At 40.6% G+C, this 23479-nt stretch overlaps 1 protein-coding gene and 1 long non-coding RNA gene across 2 annotated transcripts; one reads left to right on the top strand and one right to left on the bottom strand.

Annotated features, from left to right (window-relative positions):
- Positions 1-285: 285 nt before the first annotated feature.
- LOC113121611 (uncharacterized) lies at positions 286-1817 on the bottom strand. The gene is made up of 3 exons (XR_003294761.1): positions 1669-1817; positions 1304-1404; positions 286-352 (listed from the first exon to the last, which is right to left on the bottom strand). It is a non-coding gene; the product is annotated as an uncharacterized LOC113121611 (long non-coding RNA).
- Positions 1735-23179, top strand: avl9 (AVL9 homolog (S. cerevisiase)). Its single transcript, XM_026292265.1, has 16 exons — positions 1735-1946; positions 5161-5281; positions 5803-5888; positions 6819-6890; positions 7957-8046; positions 8139-8205; positions 8382-8422; positions 11011-11049; positions 11152-11221; positions 11903-12393; positions 12634-12768; positions 12921-13140; positions 13604-13721; positions 14665-14718; positions 19238-19326; positions 20206-23179. The coding sequence occupies exons 1-16, from the start codon at positions 1863-1865 to the stop codon at positions 20331-20333; spliced, it is 1905 nt and encodes a 634-aa protein (XP_026148050.1). The 5' UTR covers positions 1735-1862; the 3' UTR covers positions 20334-23179.
- The last annotated feature ends 300 nt before the right edge of the window (positions 23180-23479 follow it).

Genomic DNA, 23479 nt, shown 5'->3' with positions numbered 1-23479 from the left:
TACGTTGTTCACTTTTGTTCCACATGATGGAGTTTGTTGAAATTATCATGCATGACAAAACTCGTTGACTTTAACAAAGAGCATTTAATCAAAGCCAAGATACTTCCCCACCCCAAGTATACTGTACCTTCACATGTTTGCTACTTCAGGTGGAAATTACTCTGCTACATTTGTTTGACAATATTTTACAAACAAAACAATACATGCATACAAATTACAAAGTATCCTCATAGCAGTCACTGCTGCCTTATGATTTTTTTTTTTTGGTATATTTAATGTGCATTGCTTCTAACAACAGATGATATTTGGCTCACTTCTCTCCATGCTGCCTTGATTTGTTTCCAGCCTTTTCCTACATGGAAGATATTGCTTATGTCAGTTCATTTTGTTCACCTCATAGCCCAGCATCTCAAGGATCCCTGTTGCTATAGTGTAAATCATGGTCTCAGTGATGGTGGCCCTAGGGGTTGTTTGTAGTGTTGCATCCACATGTTCTAGCATAGCTTTGGAAGGTACTCCATCTGGTCTCTTTAATGTCACCATAGGGGTGTCTAAAATTGTATTACAAGATTCTTCCAAGCACAAATATGAGAAAAATGTTGTAATATTTACAATTACAGTTAAGAAGGATATATAAATGCCTTGACCCCCACGAACTGTTGTTTTTTCATGGGTTCCATATCTTAATTAGGGGAATCAGACCCACCCAATACCCCCTATAACCTCCTGTGCCTGCCTTAAAAAGAGGCAGATTCAATTTGAACTTTGACACAAAAAGAGCATGGTGACAACAAAATGAAAATGCAATGGACTGGGGGCACCTTGTCTCAGCAAAACTACAACAAACATCAAATACTCATACTGCTTCTATTGACGTAGTAGTCATTCTCCTAATGTTTATACCATACATTACATGTAAACGTTAGAGGATGGCTCTGACAGCCAGCACAGCTATGCTCAGACACTGTAGCTTATTATCAACATGTGGAGCACATGCTAACATGTTTTAGCTCAGTGGGCCACAATCAGTAGCACTAAAGTGACTTTATGGCTGCCTGTAATCTGAGTGTTTCATTAAAAATGTATAAGACTCATTCTAAAACGAATGTGGAGGTGGGGGCCTATGATAAACATTAGCTAGCTGGCCTGCCAACAAGCCACATTTCAGATGTTCTTTGCAGATAATGGCGATTATAAGTGTCCTACCGAACAAACCATGCAGGTAATGCAAAGAAATGCATTTCATGTAAAGGAAAACGTTAAAGCTAATCACGTAGCAGGCTAATATTAGCCACCAACTTACTGGGAAAGTCGTTTGGTGGAAGTGAGGTCTTGTCGTCCTGGCGCCATCACCATGGTAACCGCTGACAACTCTCCTGGGTAATGTAGTCTGCATACTTCCTGCTAAATTTGACCCGTCAAAACCCACGAAAAATATACTTTTGAAGAATGAAACATACAAAACACTAAATGCTCATAATGTTCATACGAAATAGCAACAGAAACACCGTAATCGGCTAAGAAATTAAAAAGAGAAACGCGATTACTAGGCAGGTAGTAAATATAATCATAAGGGCAACCAAATAATAGGCTATTAGAATAAGTAAATCAAAACAAGGATAAAATCTCCTGACTGCACGGTGGATGATATAACGATTGGTTATATACCACGGAAGTGCGTGGCAGTGAAGCTTCTCGCTCCGTTCGTCTGTGACTCCGGAACGAAGCGGAAGAGAAAATCATCTGACATGAGATTGTGTTGCGCTCCGGTTGCGCACAGTGTCGACTCAGTAGGAAAATCGGCTCTTTACTCTGTTTTTTATTAGATAAAAACAACACTGGACTCGGGGTGGGGTGGGGGCATGGAGTCTCACTGCAGGGACGAAGTCAAGGGCCCGGTGCTGCACATCGTGGTGGTTGGATTTCACCACAAAAAGGGCTGTCAGGTACGTGAGTCCCTGCTCTAAGCTAATGTGGCTAACTGCTAACTAAAAATAAAGGCGCATTTCCAGCTGAAAGTCATTGATCCAGATGACTGACAGCGTCTTTGCTTCGCTTAAAGCTCTGATACTGCGCACAAAGTCCTGCAGGGGTGGTGGTCATTTTCCTGCAGTTAACATCAGCTGGGCTCACAGGGTTAGTTATATAACATCTGCTCTTCTGTCAACTTGGACATATTTCCAGTTTTTATTGTTTTTATTACAAGCTGCCAGTTTGCTCTTTACTCTTCCTGCATACAATGTTTGTCTTTGCTGTCCCGCTTGTTATTAATCCATTATGCAAACAGAGCTGACTCACTGATTCTGACAGAACAAATATGACCATACTTTTCATTTAGGGGTTTGAATGTGACAGTAGGAGGATGATTTGTGGGTGATCATAGTTGTTATGCAGTTTTAGGTATGAACAAGGTTTGTGCTTTCTGCAAAATATAGTGAGTGCTTCCAATGTTAACCTGGTTAGAAAAGTGTGTTTATATTATATTACGATGTCCTGATAAGGACTAGATATTATTGTTAAAGCTGAAATATACTGCACCCTAGGGACAAAGTCTAAAAGAGAATATATTTGATTTGTATACAAAACACTTAGCAGTAGATTGGTGCATGTCAGAAACTCTAAATATAAAAATTATTGTAAGGTGCAGGCAGGATTTGGGTATTTGTAAAAGAAGTGTCATTGGGTTATTGTGAAAATAATTGACAAATCAGTCCACGATGAAAACAATCATTTTTTGCAGCCCTAGTGCGATTATTAGCTTGACTCTTCGTGGCACACAGTTTTTCAAGGAAGTTGGGAGGTAGTTTGTTCCTGAGGAAGTTTCCACAGTCATTGTGTGCATTTAGGGTTGTTTTTTTTTCCTCATCATTTATTTGTGCTCATCATTTTCCCAGACTGACTTCTTGATGTTGAGATCAAGGCTCTCTGGGGGACAGAACATCTGTTGCACGACTCCTTGCTTTTACATATTTGTAGTCACTGTTATGCTGCAGAAGAAATTTAGGCTGATAGTCATGGAGACATATCTGTTGATGTAAATGTTGATACTGACATGTGTGCATTAAGCTAGAATAAGCTCATGTATAGACGCCTGCACTAACTAGTATTGCGAGTTTAGAAAATGTATCCCTGAACTAACACAGCTTGTAAAAGCAGGAAAAACGAAGCATCTCATTATGGTGTCATAATAAGGGCTGGGTATAAAATTCTGCAGCTTTTGTATGTGAGTTTTGGAGCTGAAACAAAAGAATTTTTTTTGGATAACTTTGTTTGGGTCAAACAAACATGATTATTTGAAAAAAAGCTTTTAATCAAAATAAAGTAAAACACTTAAAATGTTAAATGTGGCTCTGACACAGCTGTGCCTTACTAAACAAAATTAATTTTATTAGTTCATATAATTATCATTGACAGAAGGACAGCCCTTCATGGGAAGCTACAGACTGAACTTATGCCCAGACAAACGTTATCACAGGACTCCTTGTATGTTTCCCTTCAACAAAGCCTCAGTTTGTGTTTAAGAAATTACTAACAGACACTCACCCACATAGCAAACTTCCTATCCTTGCTGACATCACTTTGACATGGCCTTCTTTAAAATTCATTAACTTCGCTGCCACCTGTAAAGCTAAACACTGTGCTTTGTCACTGTTGTCCATCTGTCTCTGCTAAAAGATAAAGGGACTGTCTTTCTGTAGCATGTTTTAACTCCACTCAGTGGCCTTGGAAACAGCTGCTACTTGGGACAGAAAGGCTGTGTTTGATGCAAAAATGAGGCTGAAGCTTCAACACAGCAGACAGTGCTCAGTCTTTGTTTCAGGTATCGCCTCTAGTGATGGAGGTTATTTGATAGGGGTCAGTGATCTCCTGCACATGGATCAGAAGATCGTGTTCTCTTGTTTCTCTACCCACCTCCTTTTATTCACTTTCTGTACATCTGTTTCTTGTGCATGAAGCTTATTGTTTTTCTTAAGAGCGTCACCTCTTCAGAGTCACGGGTGGCATCTCACCCTGGGGCAGTGCTGAGTTTATCTTTTAAGATGAACTATGGTTGCTGGGTGTGTGTGACGTTCAGGACCAGCAGGATTCCAATTAATCTTGTAGGAGCCTCTGTCACCGCTGGCAGGAGGTTTGGCTTTGCCAGAGAATGACAGTGTCGGTTTTCTTCACACAGTCTGTTTCTGGAAACATAAGGCTAAAAGAAAACATGTGCAATAAGCTATTGTGTCTTAAGCTGTACCTGTTGCTCTATCTTCTGCTTAATTTTGGCACCACTCAGGAGGTATTAATAATTCAGGTTCCAAATTTGTAGGACTGCTCCATGATCGGTTAAACAGCTGCATTCTCACATTTGAACAACAGTAAATGAAACAAAATAGCAGCAACCACCTTTACTTTTGAAATTGACTTCCCTGCATGTGCATTTTAAGTATGTTTTTATTTCATAGAACAATAAAGAGGACAAAAAAATCAGCCCCACTAATAATTATGCACATCTGTTCCTTTCTAGTTTGTACAGTACAGAGGAAAATCAAAGCAGAAGTTACTGTATTTCCTTATAGGTTCTAAAAGGTTACAGGTGTGGAATTTCCTGTAATGGAAAAGCAGCTAATGTTCAGTGGAAATGGGAAAGAAAATCAGCCCTGGAGATGATGATGGGAGATGCCACCTGAATATCTTTAAGTTCAGGTTAAAAATGTTACACTAGGTATTATAAAATGTGAAATGTTGAAGCTGCTTGTTTTGACTGAAGAACAATCCAAACATTTGTACAGCAGATATGGCCACAGGCTAAAGCCACATATTGACAGTATTTTGTAAAGTGAAACATCTGCAGCAGAGACGCCTTTTCTCACATCAAAAGAGAACTATTTTTTTAGTTTCTGAGTCTCAAACTGACCTTTTGAAATCCTCTATGTTCTTTTTAATTTACTTTTTCTCAAAGTTTCTCCATGCAGGTGATGGACGTGTCACATGGCACACACCTTTGTTTACACACACTCATTCATGTCCAGACATCAAGGATGATTACAATCTGTTGTAATCCTAACCTGCAGGAGAAAATCAGAGTAGGCTACATGAAGACATAAACTGAAATGATGAAGAGAAATATGACTTCAAATACTGAAATACTGCATTTCTCTTCTTTCTCTACCTCAGGTTGAATTCTCCTACCCGCCTTTGATGCCAGATGAGCCTCATGACAGCAACCGGCTGCCCGAGGAGTGGAAGTACCTCCCGTTCCTCGCTCTGCCTGATGGGGCGCACAACTACCAGGAAGGTATGTCACGAATAAAGTGCACTTTACTTGAAATATACTATTAAAATATATAATACATATAATTTAAATATAAAATCTAATAATTGTTGTATTATCTTTGATTAATGAGAAGTTTTTTAGTAGAATCTTATATTTATATTATTTATTATATTTAGGAACATGAGAGCTACTTTTCTCTGAATAGTGTGTGCACTGTTCCTCTAAAGCAGCATACAGCATTGAGGTCGAAAACACCTCAGTGATGTAAAGATAAGTTATATAGGGACATTTCCACTATTTAGAGGCAAAGCAGCTGCTGGAAAGCTGAGAATTTACTTTTTAGAGGTGAGTTAATATGCAGCACACATCCCCACAATGCATGTCTTTTGGTAACACCGTGTCACCGTTTATACTCAGCTAACCTGATGCGACACATCTGAAACATTTCTCTTTTAGTTGAAAATGCTTCTGTGTTTAAGACCATGAGTATCTGATATGTATTATGTATATATGTGTATGTAACTGAGCTTTCTATATTGCAGACACTGTGTATTTTCACCTGCCGCCGCTCAGTGAAGACATGAAGTGTGTATACGGAGTGTCCTGCTATCGCCAAATAGAAGCCAAGGTCAGTCTGTATATTTATTTTTTTGTCATTTAATACAGAGCGTAATGCATTGACTCTGTTCTCTCAGTAGTTGTCTTTCTACGACTAGCAATAACATAGTGCAGAAACAAGTAAACCTTAAGTGAAGTAGACTTAGGCCTGTTACCTTGTGGTTGTATGTCCCGCCTATCTAGGGCTGGTTGTTCTCTAATTGAAGGGTCAGTGGCTCAATCTCCATCTAGTCCACATGTTGAAGACCCTGAACCTTAAGTTACATTAGTGTTTGAATGTGTAAGTGTAACTAGTGAAAAACCTTTGAGTGTAGAAAAGTGCTATGTAAATATAAGACCATTTACCAGTAAAATTTCAGTTTTTCCTGTTTCTGTTACATAAATGAGCACTACGTGTTGTCTAGGTAACAGGGAAAAGGTTTTTGGGAGGAGGGGTGTTTATCGCTTTGCCACTAAAGCCAGTAGATAGAACGAAGTCATGTAGCCTTGGCAATAGAGAGCGCTACACATATGAACTGTTGCTGTGAAGTAACAAGACAGACCAGTGTTTGCACCAGTTCAGTATCCAGCCAACTGTGAGAAGTGTTCACAATCTCACTTCTGTTTCTGACACTGAGTAATGGCCAGACAAGTATTTTTGCAGAACAATGTGTGTTGACCCTTGATGATTTGGATATAAAATGTCATCACTTTATCCTGTTTGACATTTGGGTGAAATTTGGTCATGATTAGTGTATGAATGAGTTATAGCCATAAATGTGTTTTGTGAGGTGACAGTGACCTTTGACCTGTAGATTGTACTAATTAGTTTATCTTTGAGCCCAACTGCCGATATCAAAGAAATTTTCTCAAGGAATTCCTTGGTGCATTCCCGAGTATTGGACAGACAAACAACCTGGAAACATAATAACTTTTGTACTTTTTTAAAATACCTCTTCAGGCCCTGAAGGTGCGACAGGCTGACGTCACAAGGGAGACAGTTCAGAAGAGTGTCTGCGTCCTCAGTCGAGTGGTGAGTCAGTCGGAAGATGACGCCATTATCTTAACACAAAACTCGGTGTAATTTTCTGTAGTTTTATTAGCTGGAATAAAATTTGATCAGTGAAGTCACTGACTGTGAAAGGTTAGCCTGACCTTACAATAATCATATAAAGGGAACAGGAAAATGTGAGTGAAATTTATTTTAACAGAAAGATTTTATTTCTCCTCTGATCTACAGAAATGAATTCAGTGAGGCTCTGAATTAATTTTTGGCAGAACACTTATCTACAGACTTGTGCCATACTCGTGTCATTTGTGCCCAGGGGAGTTCAGTCTGTCATTAAATAAAGGCACACACAAAATATTCTCTAAGGCATGCTAATGAAAAATGTGTGGTTCAAAAAGTCAACAAAACTGGTTGGTAGAGTTTAGGTTTGAGAGCATTTTAGTGGTGATTGGTTTATTTTACCTTCCAAAGGCCTGTTAATAGGAGGCCTATAGTTGGTGTGCTGTTACTCTCATATGACCAGGTTCTCACTAGTCTTGACTTTATTACGGAACAGCTCACGTTACCTGCTGCATTTCTGACTTCACTTTGGCTGGAGCCAAAGCTCAGATTGCTTGTTAGCAATGATTCTGTACCTGTTGATGACTGGTCTGTTGCTCTGCTTTCTTAAAAGCCTGACACATCACCAGTATTCCTGGATGGCCATTTTGCATTAGGGTAGTGGGAGTGACATTTCTATCGTGCAAAAAAAACAAAACAAAACAAAACAAAACAAACAAACAAACAGCATTGGAGTTACTGTAGGTTAGTTGTTCAGCAAGAAGGTAGGAAACCCTTACACTTTTCATTAGAAATGTTGAGCACAGTGCTGAGAAGGACAAATCTTATCCTGTCTGTGCATTTGGTGGTAAAAAGAGGAAAAAGAAGCACAGGTTGTTTTGGAGGAACTGGACAAGTACTGTTATTGAGTGTTGTTTGTCCCAGTGAGGAGAAATTGCTCTGCTTGTCTATGATTTATTGGCTCATACTGTTAATAAAACAGACATAAACAAATGCATATGCTCCGCTGCTGATTTGTTCTGGTTTTCAGCCTCTCTTTGGTCTGCTCCAAGCAAAACTACAGCTCATCACACACGCCTACTTTGAAGAGAAAGACTTCTCACAGATCTCTATTCTAAAGGTGAGAATCTTTTCCTCAAGGAAACCTGCTATTGTTTTTCTTCTACTGCTATTTCCTTAATTTACCTCCAGTTTCCTCCTGTGAACCTGCAGGAACTGTATGACCACATGAACGGCTCTCTGAAGGGTTCAGCTCTGGAGGGATCACAGGTTTATTTAGGTAGGTAAAGCTTTCACTTTACTTGAACCCATAACACTGGACTTACACTTTGTGGGTATTACTGTGGATGTGCATGGGGCAGTCTAATTGCTTATAACTGCACCAGGCTATTCCTGCATTTATCTCTGACGGTAAATTTCTGATTTGTTGATGCTCTTTTCATTTTCTCTCCTCAGGGTTATCACCAAGAGATCTTATACTGCACTTTCGGCACAAGGTAGAAAAAACAGATTTCAGTATCGTTCTAAGGAATAATTCTAAACATGTTTTGGGGCTTTTTAGCCAGTCAATAGTGTCATGTAGAGACAGGAATAGCGGGTTAAGAAATAAAGTGGGAGACCTGCAATAAGATCTGTGGCTGGGCTTGGACCATGGACGTCTCACACATACACCAATGGCACCCACTGCAACCACTTGGCTATTTCTACACCCCATTCTAAGTGAATTGCAAAAAATGATGTGTCTGTTATATACCAGTAACTCATACATAATAGCTCCTTTAAACACACATGACTTTGTTATACCACACAAATGAATCCTCTTGTGACAACAACCTTAAGGCAGACTGCCACAAAATGCTGCAAACTGCTCCACCACCCCTTTGCCTGTGGTTGATACACAGCTATGCCAACATGAGTCCCATCTTCCAAGAATGTAACAAAGTCAGCTGAGGTGAACATACAAGGTGATGTTGCAGGGAATCTCTCACTGAGCAAACAGGAGGGAAGAAATTCAATAAACGGTCGTTTTGTGACTTCTGGCCATTTAGAGTGGAGGATGTACACAATCACAAAGAAGTGCTGATGCTGAGAAACGTCATGGAGATATCAGATATCCAGATATCCACAGATATCCTGCTAAGTGTGTTTCTAGGATGGTTGCAATAACGGCCAACCAGTCTTCTCACAAAGGAGGCATTTAGTGCAGTGTTTTACAATCTCTGCAATTGCTTTCATAATGCCCATGTGACCTTTTTGAGTCCAGACTAGCATATGTGCCGTCATGTAGCTAGAGACCATCATGTTGAGTCCCTGGGCCACAATGTTCTCATTTCAACAAAATAGTTAATGCTAGCTCATCTGTGACCATCCAGATGAGAGCCTGTAGCTGGGAGAGTATACGAGCTGCAGGTCTCGGAGGGAGACTGGCCCGGAGCGTAAAGCGTCTTGATGAGGTCTGACTTCATTAGGTTAGGGAATAGCTCTGGCTGAAAACAAGAAAGAGCCATCACATTATGTCTGTGCATGGTGAACTGTAGGAAGCAGCTGTATTGCTGGAGCCACTCTGGCCAGCAGTGAATTCAAAGTGAAAGCCAGTGGATGTTAAGAATGTGATTAGGAATTACAGGTCTCACTGCAATGTGAGGTGCCACCTGAACAGATGCTTGTACCACTGCTCGCCAGCTCAGATACATGCCGGTGGCTTCCTCTTCCCCACAAACTATTTGTTTTCAGCAGCAGTGAGAGAGGGGAAAGTGAATGCAATGGGTCATTTGGTGTCATGCTGATGCTCATACAGCAGAACCCAAATGCTGTTTTGGAGACATTGTCAGTCAAGGTCTTACAAATTTTTAAATGGGTAAGTACTGGCGGTGAGGCCAACTGCTCCTTGAGGGGGTGAACTCCAGCCAAAGAAAGTCAGACCGTGACTGGGCAGGATGAGTTAGTGAGATGCTGCACAGACTCTTTATGAGTGTGAAGTGGACTGAGACCATCCACAGTGAGGTGGAAACCAACAAACTTGATGGCAAGCACAAAGATGCACATATCCTGATTCAGCATGAGGGTGTGGTTAGAGTGGACCCAGTCAACTGTTCATCATGCAGGGCCGGTGTTGGGTCATGAACCATTATGTCATTCATCTAATTTACTGCACCAGGGATGCTGGCAAAGATGATGTTCATGATTTCCTTGAAACAGCTTGGAGCAGAGCTGAGACCAAAAGGCATGCATGTGTGGCAGAAAAGCATATGTGACGATAGCCATAAGATGTAGTGGATATTTATTGGGGATCACTGCCTTTTTTACTGACCTGAGGTTGATGCATGGCCACAGGCCAAGGCTTTTTCCATGCCACAACATGGTGGAAAATCCTAGATAATTTGTCCACTTGCTCAGCACGGCTTGCAACACAGCCGTGACATCATCATGGAGGGTAAGGGGGTTGTTGAAGTGGGGACTGAATGATTGGGGTCACCTCAGTGTTGAGGAGGGATTGGTTAATGATGACTAAAAACAGCCCAGGCCCTGGAACAAAGAAGTCCAGTGCTGCCACCAGCAGCAGGGTGTCGAGCTGACCTTGTCCAGTAGGGAGAACCTCTACTCTGTGGCGGGACATGCTCATTTTAGAATTTGAGTAGCTATATAAATCCTCACCACCAAGAAAAGGTCTGCAGCAGAAAGAGCCACTTAACAGTGGCCATGTTGAGCGGTTGCTACATTGATCTATTGGCACGAAACCCCCCATATCCAACAGCATTCTGTCCAGTTCCACTGTGTGCACCATTTAATGTTCCACAAAAGGGAACGCATCAAGTGGATGGTTGACGGTGATGGAGTAGAAGTGCGTGAGAAGAGAGACAAACCTTTTCAAAATGCTTGGCACTATTGTCCTATAGTTGGACATGTTGGACTGCAAAAGGCCAGAGGCAGCCATATGGCTTACACAGGCAGGACTAACTGAGAGGGATCCTATCAGAAATGCTTTTTCCACAGCCAAGCCGACGAATAGTCTGTTGGATTATGGTCCTCTGTGGGGCAGCAAAATGTTCAGTTTTATCACATAGGCTTCTGTTTGTCTTCGCAGGTTCTCATCCTCTTCAAGCTAATTCTGCTAGAGAAGAAGGTATGATTAAAAAGTCAAAAACATTCATTTTCTTTGAGTGTAGTTTGATACTTTTTAACTATGATTTCTTAGGCCTCCTTTTTTTCTGGGTCATGTCTGCAGGTCCTGTTCTATGTGTCTCCTGTCAACAAGCTAGTAGGAACTCTGATGACGGTTTTGTCACTGTTTCCGGGTCAGTATCTTTAAAAAAAAAACAACAACAACAAACAAAAAAAAAAAACGGAAAGAAAACATGGTCAAACAGCATCTGTGATCTTGCACATTAAATAAGACCTTGGTAACAATGGTGCACAGGTGTTTTGTATCGTTGACTGAAACTTTAAAAACTGATGAAAATGACGACCCAAAACACTGACTGGATTGACACAAAATAGGCCTAACTAAAATATTAACCATTTGAAAAGGTTTAAACCAATTTCAAAGTACTGAAGTACACTGGTATGAAATATATAAAGTCTACCCTCTGCTCATTACCTGGATCAGGTGTGTGCAGGGATAGTTGGGAAACAAGGAGCTCTTGAGGACCAGGGTTGATTATCTCTGCTCTGGCCTCTATCATCTATCCATGAGGAGGTTGTAGAGGCAAAAAGCAGAACTAAACAACAGTAAACACTGAAGTAACTTTCACCGAATGGACAAACATCAAACCATACCTGAAAATGGGAGTGGGGAATGTGAGAGCTGCTAAGCAGGTTGCATTCTGCAATCTCAGTATTAGTTGCTGCTAAATCTTTCACATTTTACACATTGCACCTTTAAGGTCTGGAAACCCTGCAACAAAACAAACAAAAACAGTACTGAGATGTTGTAATATATGACAATACTGACATTCTCATTTATCTCATTTGTGCAGGCATGATTGAACATGGACTGATGGACTCGTCCCACTACCGGCCTAAAAGCAGTGTGTCAGAGGACCTGAGTCTGGGGGAGGGTGTCGCAGGAGCTGAGGAGTTTGTCTCTGTGTCTGTCACTGACATCACTAACACCACCTCGGAGTTACAGGGGGAGGACATGATTCAGCCAGCTCTGGAGTCTCTGTCCTCTGGGAACAACGCAGAGGAAGACAGCCACTTCCTCAAACCCCCAACTTGTACCTCGCCAGAGTCCTCAGAGAGTGACTGGGAGACTCTGGACCCCAGTGTGTTAGAGGAGAGTAGTTCTAAAGAGTTAGCTGAGGGGAAACAAATGGGGCCAGAGCTCCCAGACCCCTTCGACTCCAAACCAGGAACTCCAATCACAGTGCAGCCACAGGCAGCCAGTGGTCAGGGAGGTGTCACCCAGGGCCTGGTGTCTGGTCTGGAGGAGGACCAGTATGGTCTGCCACTCGCCATCTTCACAAAGGTATCTATATAATAATTATTATTTTATCAAAGCCCAACCAGTGACAGCTTCTAACTGTGCACACTTTCATGTTTCTCCATAAAACATTTGGAAGATACTAGTTTAGAAATGTTAAACTGAAGTTCATTAATTACCAATATAGTCATACAAAAATAATTTTAAGGTCCAGGTAGTTGGTGGGAAATAAGCACCTGTCTGACAGTTGAACAGACAGTGACCTTTCCCTCTTGCTGTTAACAGGGTTACCTGTGTCTGCCCTACATGGCCCTGCAACAGCATCACCTTCTGTCAGATGTAACAGTGCGAGGCTTTGTTGCCGGAGCAACCAACATCCTCTTCCGGCAGCAGAGGCACCTCAGTGATGCTATTGTTGAGGTAAGTCCTTCTGTGTTTACCAAATGTTTTATGCATATTTAATTTAATAGAAACAAATCTGCATATTGCTGCTTTAAGTTTAACCCTAGAGCTACAATTTTAAGTTCTTGAAAGTAAACTTACTTAACACTTACGTGTTTTTGATGACGAAGGTGGAAGAAGCTCGTATCCAGATCCACGACCCAGAGCTCCGGAGGATCCTGAACCTGACGACAGCAGACCTACGATTTGCTGACTATCTAGTCAAACATGTGATGGAGAACCGTGATGATGTTTTCCTGGATGGGACAGGCTGGGAGGGTGGGGATGAGTGGATCAGAGCCCAGTTCACCCTCTACCTCCACTCTTTACTGTCCTCTACGTTACAGCAAGGTGGGTCCCTCATCCTCGCTCTTTTATTTTTATCTTTTAATCCTTTAATTCATTTTTTTTCATTTTTTTTCAATTCTTTATTATGTGCTTATTTTAATTAGTTCTCCGTTAATTGGTTTGGTCAAATGGAATTAGCTACAGGTTGTTAAAAGACTCAATAAGAGAGATCAAATGTATTTAAAGCCTTAAAGCCTTTTAAGTACAGCCTCGTTTGCTTTTACCCTGTAATGAGCACACTTCATTAATTCAAAATAGCTTTGCTTCATATTATTTAAAAGACCTCACATATACAATGTGTATACAGTTTTAGTGCTTCAGCTGCTGATGCCATATTCTAAGTTACAGTTGTTTCATGCATGCACACAGTGATAACGCACAAAATTGTAGAGACAGTGACAGTAAATCCAATTATGCAGAGAATCATGTTCACAGGCTCTCAGCTTCTCTTGTGTTTCCTGTTTAGATAATGAGAGGCTGCTGGCTGATTATGGCTCACCTTTCATCACAGCATGGAAGATCAGCCACAACTACCGCGTGTGGTACAGTAATAAACATCCCGCCATGACCACCATCACCCCGGGGTAGGTGGACAGGAGGGACAAAAATAATTCACCAGGCTTTAAGCCCGATCTCAATCACTTTTGGATTAACTGTAGTTCCATGAAACAGTTAGAGAAAACCATGTTCTCCCATCAGCTCTTGCAGTTTAACATTAACAGCTTTTGAGAAAATCCCAAAACTTCAACCTTTAAATGGGTGAATCTTAAGCTTTTTTTTTAACCAATAATAATCACCCGATTGAAAAATCTCACAAGGAATAAAGGGAATCTTAGTGGAGTATTTACTATGTTGAGTTATGGGTGTTGCACACCCATCAGGCCACAAGAGGGCAGGACACATAATGTGCTAGTATTAAATTGAAATTAAGCAGCATGCAATGCTGCATTTCAAAATATGAATTTGTTGCCTACATAAAGCTGATAACTTCTGAAGTCAGCAACTTCTCCCCAGTCATGGAGATGAACACAGAAGTAGCAAACTTTGGTGATGATCAGACTCAGTATCAGTAAATGTCCAATAATAAAGGAGCTGGATCAGCACTAGGGCTGCTCGATTACGGAAAATATATATTTCTATATATTTGAAATCATGGCTTCAAATTCAGTTAATTTAAATTACGACAAATGTTTTCAGATTTATTGAAGGTGCTCACTAGGAACATTTTCTGTCATAGGGATGAGTCTAGTTTATAGTCTAGGTAGAACAATCTTAGATACCCAGCTTGACTGCAGCATTACTTTCCAGTATATGAAGAGTGGACGAAACAGATGTCATCTGTAAAAGTCTTTAAAACAAATAGGTAAAACTATTGTAGATAGTCTTCCCTCTTTTGCATCCAGTGACTTTTCTGACAAACCAAACTGTTCACGAAATGAAAGAATGTAGTTCTTAAATCCGTAGAAGCCTTATGTGTGTTGCTCATTTGTCCTTATGGACATTTCCTCCTTTTCTTCTTTCTTATAGACACCCATTCCAGGGCCAGTATAGTGTTGCTGATGTGAAACTGCGGCTCTCACAGTGAGTGTTATTTCGTTGCTCTGTTTCATTTACATTTTCTTTAATCCCCAGCCAGTAATGGTACAAGGTATAAGTTTATTGTTCATGAAACTTGTCTTTGACTGATGTGTTCTTATTTATCAAAAGTCACAATGAGGATTTGCATTGGAAAAAAGAAGAAAAGCTAAACCATTGGAAGTTGCAGTGATATAATATTTTGTGAATCTAGTGGTAATGTGGTCAAATTTTAATAATGTTTAACATCATGCTCTGTATTAATTTAGCCAAAAAACCCTGTTGAAGAGCATAAACATTTCTCCCAGTGGTGTTTCAGTTCAACAACAAATGAAAATGAGTTAAATAACTATTAAAAAAGGCAGTTAGCTCATAGATGATGATGCCACAGCATCAACTCCTTTCGGCCTCTTAATTAAATTTCCAAACGTTGTCATACATAGCGCAGTGTGACACACAGCTGTGAATACATTGTAAATTCTCTGTTTTATAGTAGACAAAGTGTTACTTTATGCTGTGTTTGCGGAGGTATTTAGCAGTTTACTGGTCAGTGTGGTGGGGCAGTGTTAGATTTTATAGTGGCAGCAAGCATCTCGTGTCATCTGAAGTCATGAATTATGAGACAGTTTCATCCTGAAAAATAGGGCTGGAGACTTCTTCAGCTTCGGCTTCAATTTCATTCCGGGAAAAGTGGATGAAAGGTGACTCCCTCCACAGCTGGAGCGCCGTGTCTAATGTTACGTGTCAGATAAATGCCCCCACAACTCACACACACACACACACACACACACACACACACGGACAGAGAGATGAGTGCGTCTGTGCCTAGCTCAGCCTTATGGTGAGAACAGACAGATCTGCTCGACCGTGATACTTTCACTTATCTAGGTGACAAATAGGAAAAAATGTCATTTTGTGATATATAAATATTATGACTAAAAAGTGCCAGATGAGATTTAAGAGCTTTAAGATATGAAACTTATTAAATAATCAATTAAACTACCTTCACTCAGATATGTTTTATTTTATACCCCATAAATATCTTCACTTCAATATACTGACTGGTGTGTGTGTGTGTGTGCGCGTGTGTGTGCGTGTGTGTGTGTGTTAAGTTCATCAATAATAGGCAGTTTTTCACATTCCTTTCCTGAAGGGTGTGTCTTTTTGTTTCCCTGAAATCTGAGATTCAAACATACACTGGCAAACAAAATTATAACATCTGCATATTTCAGGAGTGCTGTGCTAAACCTGGACTCTCTGGTCTCAGAGCATCCAGAGCTTTGACCAGGACTAGAAGTGAAACGTGGGTGTTTTTCAGATGTAAACTGGGCCCTGGTGCATAAGTCTGTAATTTATTTATTTACTGTTTCACATTAGCTTATATGACGCTACTATTGTTAACGTTGTTGTGAAACTGTTGTCAGACTGTGAAGTGTGACTCCATGATAGCACAATATATAATGTAAAATGTGCCAGTAGATGAAAGTTAACTCAGCAGTCTGCCTGTCATTGATTTTGGTGACATGTTCTCAAGCCCTTTAAATGCACAACTTAACTGTAATGGCTTTAAAACAGGTGTGAGTTCTTCTCTTCCTCTTCCTGGGCAGCACTCATTCTGAACCTTTTTTTGTTTTAAATGTGATATTATTGCACATTTATTTCATTTAAAGCATCACACACTGTAGTTGACCTTCAGTCAAGTAATAAGTGGCTTTGCTTACATTAATGGCTCCTTTATGGACTTGGCTGCAGTTTATACCTTTTTAAAGTATATTTGTAGTGAACCTCTGGCTTCTGATTTGGTCTGATCACCTTTAATACATCCTTGGTCAGAAAGCAGAAGGTCCCGGATCCTGTCTACTGATACCTTGTAATGATAATTGTTCTTGTTGATTCACCACTAAATTCACCTGCTGATCAGGGTTTTGAGTCGGGTTTATAAGCCTCCAAGATCCTGTTGATTCCTATGCTGTGGTGAATTTAGTTAAGGTACAGTGACAGACCCATTCACCACTGCACTTTACTGTGTGGTACTGTTTTTACCTGTCTTTACTAAATAAGCCAATAAAGACAAGTTTAAAACACGTTAAAAAAATCAAAAGCAGAAGTTTTTCCTTGTTGCTTCACATCAGTCAGGGACAAGAGTAAGCTTTCACTGTTCTACGGTTTTGGTAAACATAGAGCTGTTTTGCAACTTGAGGTCAGATGACGGGGGTTAGTGGGACAGACAGTGAAGGCGCTGATGTTTTCCACTTGTCAGGATGTCCAAGTCATGCTCAGTCACTTTCACCTCATATGCAGATGAATACCCTTTGTCCTGCAGTTGCTGCCCCTGCCACCTCCCCTTTATTTGTACACTCTGTAAAAAGAAACGAAAGAAAAAACAGAAAGAAAATCGGCCCTGTGCTTGATTTACTTGTGTCTGTGCTGTGCTGTACTGTGCTGTACTGCATATGTATTATGGAAACACCGGGGGCAAACACAGCGGAGCCTTTACATGCTTCCTTGTCATCAGCGTAGCACAAAGAGCAGCCTGTGGCAGAGCACTTCACAGAAAACAGAAACACATGACAGGCTGCACGTCTGCAGGCAACCATCATTAGAGGATCTTTCTTTATTGTGAACCTACCACAGCCACATAAGGAGCTGTTTATTTGGTCAGCCAGCGAGATGACGAGTGAGTGTGTCCACTGAACCGCTCTCAGAGCTAAAGGTCTACTTAAGAGGTTCTTTTGCCAAAGGATTATGGTGAAGCCAGTATAAGCCAGTGGTATCTGAAAAAACATGAAATATGACAATTTTACTTTTTACACCACAAAATGTCCCTTATTCCACCCAAAGCATTTAAACCCTGAATCTAGCTGTGTTGTGAGTAAGATTGCTGCAGTATAATTTATAAACATGACACATATTACACATAGAGACAGTACCACTTTTTATAGAAACTCTTTCAGTGCAGAAATATGTACCATCAGATTAAATATAAACTTCTACACATTGTGGCTTTGAACAACGTGATTTAAAAAAGTCCCCCTAAGTGTCTCAGCACTGCTGTGAACACACAACAGTGGGTCTTTTACTGTGAAAGTCTATATAAAAGGACGTTGGCACAACAAGGACAGATTCCTGGTGGATGTGCAGCCAGATTTTTGACCCTAGCAACGGCCACCTAGCAACCATAGCTTGTCTGCTGGATCGACTCGCTGTCCCTTAAATACCAGCACTGCAGGACCGTCTGAGTCCGAGAGGCCACAGACTCAGCGAGTCATATGGCCAGTTCATGCTCTGCTGGGCTCGTACTGCACAGTGATGCAGCGTTGACACTGTAGTGGGATAAACGCAGTGTCTGTCTGTGGCGTGGAGGAATGACTCCAATTATACCATACACACACATGACAATCAGCTCCTCTTATTTACATTAACTAAGAATCTGGTTTCAGACAAACCAGATTCTTAGTTCAGACTTGACTCTTTACCTGCAAAAGCTTCTGGACCAGTATTCACCCTGTTGTTCCTGTTATTTGTGTTTACTCTTTGGTTTTGCTGCTCCTGACTCCTATTTGAACACACATTTATTATTCATTTGTTTCTATGTAGGCTATTTGTACTATGCCTTCCTTCACAGTATTACAGTGTTTTAGTCTTTTATAGTTTTTATATAGTATTTTATGGTTTTATATAGTATTTATGGGAAATCCAAGCCTGATCTCTAAATATACAAATACATTTTCAAGACACTGTACAGTTTTAACCTGATATTGGAAAGAAGTTATTTGACAGGTCAAGCAAAAAGGCAGGACTTTATTTGTTAGGCTTTTCTTTCATGAGAGAGTTGGCAGTTTTTTAGGAATAATAATGTCATATTGTCTTCTTGACCAAAACCTGTAAACATTTTAAACATGTAAGATTTAAATACACTGTGTGAGAGCTCTGCTATGATCCTCAGTGGTAACTAGCGAGGCTACTTTAGGCAGCTGCACTGTAGTAAAATTCCCATCGATACACCAAGTGTATTTTCAGATGAAATAATTGGCCCATTAGAGAGTGTGAAGGCTCAGGGGGTTTGAGGGACAGTTGTCTGTGCTTGGCAGCTGCTGACATGTATCCGCATGGTCTTTTTAACATCGCTGTTTGCCCGGATGATGCAGGAGCGAGATTCCTGCTGAATGTCAGGTCAGTGGGGATCCATGTGAAAGATTGCATGTTGGAATCGCACCAAACTGTTCTTCAGATTTAAGCCAGGTTGTGCTGCATTTAGCTGTCCATTTGTTGTGAAATGCAGCCCACTCATTTCCTCTCTCAGGTCAGCTCTGATGATCAGATACACCACCTGTGACTGCTGCTCATCCTCCCTCCTGTCATACAAACCCCTCGAATAGATTGTTGCAATTTTTAGCAACAGCACTTTCCTGCTGTTTGTCACTTGAGGAAAAAAAATTCTCCAGTGCCACAGCTGAGTGGAGTGAACGATTCCTGGGTTGTTCACCTTTTTGTTTTCTCGATTTTCTCTCCATGTCCACTGCAGCTCAGTGCAGAACAGCGAACGAGGGAAAAAGATTGGAAATGCCATGATCACTACCAGCCGCAATGTGGTCCAGACCGGGAAAGCAGTGGGTAAGAAAGCACAGACATTAAAATGAAATGTGATATATGAGGGGTGATACTGACACTCTCATGCAGTTTGATGATGACGTTATTCAGGGTAGCATCCGGAAAATAAGCTGAAGGGCATCAAGCGTGCTCAATGACACCTCAGCAGCAGTGCATATTATTAAGTCAGTAGTTTTATGCTTTTTTCATTATTATTATTATTTTAGTGACTTTTAGCAACAATGGAGCAAAGATTCTAGTGAGTCTTTGGTTCATTGCTGCATTGAGTTTCTACATTGCACTTCCTGGCACACCCCCACATATGTTTTCAGTTATTTGTGCTGAGACCTTTAATAGATTAACTAATGCTGGAATAAAACAATAAGAAATGAAGCACAGATAGTGAATAAAGCACAAAAAGTAGAACAAAGCAAACAACAGGTTGGGTAAATCAATGAACTACATTATTTACATACACACACAATGTAAAGCTGAGATCTAAACCAAAATATCTGAAGTCACCTGGGCAGGTGTATTGTAATTATGCAGAGATTTTCTTTTTGTTTATCAAACTTCCATCAGACATTGTTGTGATCTTTGCTTTATTGGATTTTGTCCTAAAGTTGGAATTGGCAAACAAGCCACTATCATGTACATTATTGTGTACAATCGCTTAGCAGTACAAATAGTAAAACAGGACTGTAAACTGACTAGTGACCTGTCCAGGGTGGACCCCTGCCTTCCACCTAAAGAGAGCTGGGATAGGCTCCAGCAGATCCCTGGGAGCCTGGTTAGGACTAAGGGGGTATAGAGGATGGACTGACGGACTGACGGACTGACGGACTGAACTTGCAGTACCAGCTTCTTGAGTAAAAGCTAACTGTTTTCCATATCTGCCCTCAGGTCAGTCAGTGGGTGGAGCACTGACCAGTGCCAAGTCAGCTATGTCCTCCTGGTTCTCCACGCTGGCCCAGCCTGCATCTGTAACTGCCCAGGCCTACCCTGGTACTGCCACTGATGTCAAACAGTGACAACCAGTGCTTTAAAACCCCCGCAGTGACTCTGATGCCTTGTCCTCTGATTCTCTGATCGCTGTGAAGCATGAGGTCCAGTGGAGTAAGAGGTGGTTTCATGAAGGATGTGAGCAGTAATTGGTTGTCCATCTTCAAAATCTAATGGTAATTCCCATTCTGAAACTTAAAACCTGGAGGTCACATCCAGAGATTCTGGATTTTTCCCAGCATGACATTAACGGTTTTCTACTTTGGACAGGAAGGTGGTGCTGCTGTTATAGTAACTGAACAGTCCATATCCACTGTGAGGCAGAGATTGCCAGCCCTTTTGATCAAAACCAGAAATATTAGCATTTATGTGTGACCACCTGTTCCTTACTTCTTCAATTTCTCTAGGTTTCCTGTGAGACACTAAAGATGATGTCCTTGGATTGAGGTGTTCACTCTTTGCTGCGTATTTCTAGAGTGTGTCCAGATATAGAAATTGTATTATTTGTGAGGTATAATTTATGTAAACATACATGTTGAGTGACTTAAATGAAGCTTATGTTTCATTAAAACAGAAAAAAGCAAATATATATGTCACAGTACCATAATCAAATGTGATAAATCTTTAAAAAGAAACAGTGTACAGTTAAAAAAAAAAAAAAATCAAATAATAATTTAATATTTTCAGCGGACAGACACAACATTTGTGAAATATTTTCAGTTATCTATCAAGAGAAATACCAGACATGTTTGTTTTTGCTTTTTTTTTTTTTTAATCGTTTGGTTTTGGACTGTGGGTTGGACAATATCAGTAATTTAAAGGTGTGAATGAACTAGGCCTGTAAATTTTGTCTATCTGCCTTAACCAGTTGTTAACAATCAGCTGATAAATCATGAATAAGTTATTGTACCTCTTAAGGTTTAGGAGCATAGCAAAGCCTGTAACGTTCACCACAGTAACATGTCCTCTTCGATCATAGAGCAAAGCTTCTGAGCATTTGCCTCTGCAGCTTTTAACTAACATAGACGGGATAGTTAGTTGAACACAGCTGAGCTGCCAAGCTGTCTGTCCTGTTGCCACTGAGTATAACTAACCCTACCAGTTGGTCTTAGCAAACAGGATGGACGACATTTTGCCCATTCTGTAGCGGTGCCTGTGAAACACACACACACACACACACAATTATAATACGCCCAGCGACAGTGGGCTATTGTTACTATAACAACAGTGTCCTACATAGTGCAGGAATAAATGCCATTTTTTGCATCCTGAGTATGCGTCCTCTATGTTTGCAGGTGCAAGGTTTGCTGCTGTTGTACTTAATGTGAAGAAGTGCAAGTGAAAAGCTTGTTTCTCCCTTCGTTAACCACAGCCAGGTCTGACTTAGTTAGCAAGTTATCCTTGCAAAGAAACTTCTGTCAGAGGTGGCAAGTCCTACAGGCAGTCAGTACCAACTGTCCAGAATCGGCTGGCTGTCCTTTGCTCAGGTGAAACAGATACAACAGCAGAGGCTTTATCAAGCTCCATGAAGATGGTGATGAAGGTGTCCAGCGCAGGGAGATACAGGCGCTGTGGACCACTTTCACCATCATTTATCATTGACCCAGAGTAGTTGTAATGAGGAAACTGCTAAGAATAGTGGGGGTGTTTGTTTTGTGTGCAGAGCGACCAGGAATGTAGTGCTCAACATTGTAGTTTGGGTAGAACTGTTTCACTGAGCTCCACATGTCGCTCTGTGTCTCTGAGCTATGAAGTGTTCTTTCAGGTTGTTGGTAGGAGCCGTAGCTTTGGAAAGCGTGTAGTTGGAGGACTGCAGTCACATGCGTCGTAGGAATCACACGCAGTTTTGACCTCAAGTACAAGGAAACACATGATGAACAACATTCTGACTGTGAGGCCATAAAGCTGAATAGCACTTCTCTCCCTCGTTGCCTGTTTCTGCCAGGCACTCTGTAATTGTAGAGTACCTTTTGACCCGATTCATAAATCGACAAACCGATTGATGATGCTGTGACACCTCTGCAAAGACAGAGTGCAGGTTATCACTGATGTTCAGGGATGTTTTCACGCTGCGGTACAAGAGTCCACAAGCAGCAGATTTGGTTTGCGTGCCAAGAAGTGTACATACAGTGTGTATGGGTTGTTCTCTTCAGCGACTCGCTCTGCTGTGGGCTTAGCTGGACTTGCTAAAACAGAGCTGCTTCTGGTTGTTTGCATGTCTGTCTTCACATTGTGTCACCTGCTGCTGGCTGTTAGGCTTAGGTGGCTAACTGTTCAAATTTGCTTGATATTGGATGTTTAAGGAATAAATCAATAACTGCTCATTGTACACCAGGAAACTGTCTATGTAAGAATTCACATTTACATATTTAAATTTATTGTATTACTTAAAACATTTATATATGTGTGTTCTAGGAGAATTTTTATTAGGGCTATTCTAGACATGATGTAGTGATAAATGTCTCCATGCCTCACCACAAACTCTGCCTGTGGTTGTAAATGTTGTGCCAAAAGTCCAAAAAACAAAGAAATGAAGAGTTAAACTAGCCAGACAGATGTATGATATGTGAGTCACATTTTGTTATGTTCTATAAATTAACTTTGTTTTTTTGGTTAGTTTTGGGTGTCACCATAGACATCTCTGAATTACTTATATTGTCCAATCAACAGCTCTAAACCCAAAGATTTTCAATTTGAAGTGATATAAAAGAGATAAAACAGCAACTTCTTGCATTTTGAGAAGCCATCAAATACAAATGGTTTGGAGTGCTGTTAAATAACTACAGTACATCAGTCCTTTTAAACCTAATGCTGGATTTTGTGGTCTGGTAAGCATGATAAAATCTTTCTCCACTGGCTGTGAGTTTGACAAGGTGTTTTTCGAAAAAAAAAAGTTTAGTCAACTTATTTATTTTTTGTATATGAACTTGTTCTTTTAAATATCCATGTTTTGTCATGACAACACTGGAATAAGTCCTAATCTGTGGACCACTATGCACAGAGCAGACCTTATATTCTGTTTACGTGAATCTGTATCTTGTTTAACTGTAATTTCAAGGTGCATTTCCCTCCTTGCAAATATTTAACAGCTGGATTACAGGTGGTCCAGTGAGCATGCTCTGTCCAGTCCAGTTTTAAAGTTGTAACAGGTGTCATCATTCTGTCTTTGCTTCAC

The sequence above is a fragment of the Mastacembelus armatus genome, chromosome 20 (genome assembly GCF_900324485.2).
Source record: "Mastacembelus armatus chromosome 20, fMasArm1.2, whole genome shotgun sequence".
NCBI lineage: Eukaryota > Metazoa > Chordata > Actinopteri > Synbranchiformes > Mastacembelidae > Mastacembelus > Mastacembelus armatus.
The sequence above is the reverse complement of the archived record's forward strand: the minus strand, read 5'-3'. Positions and strand labels throughout refer to the sequence as shown.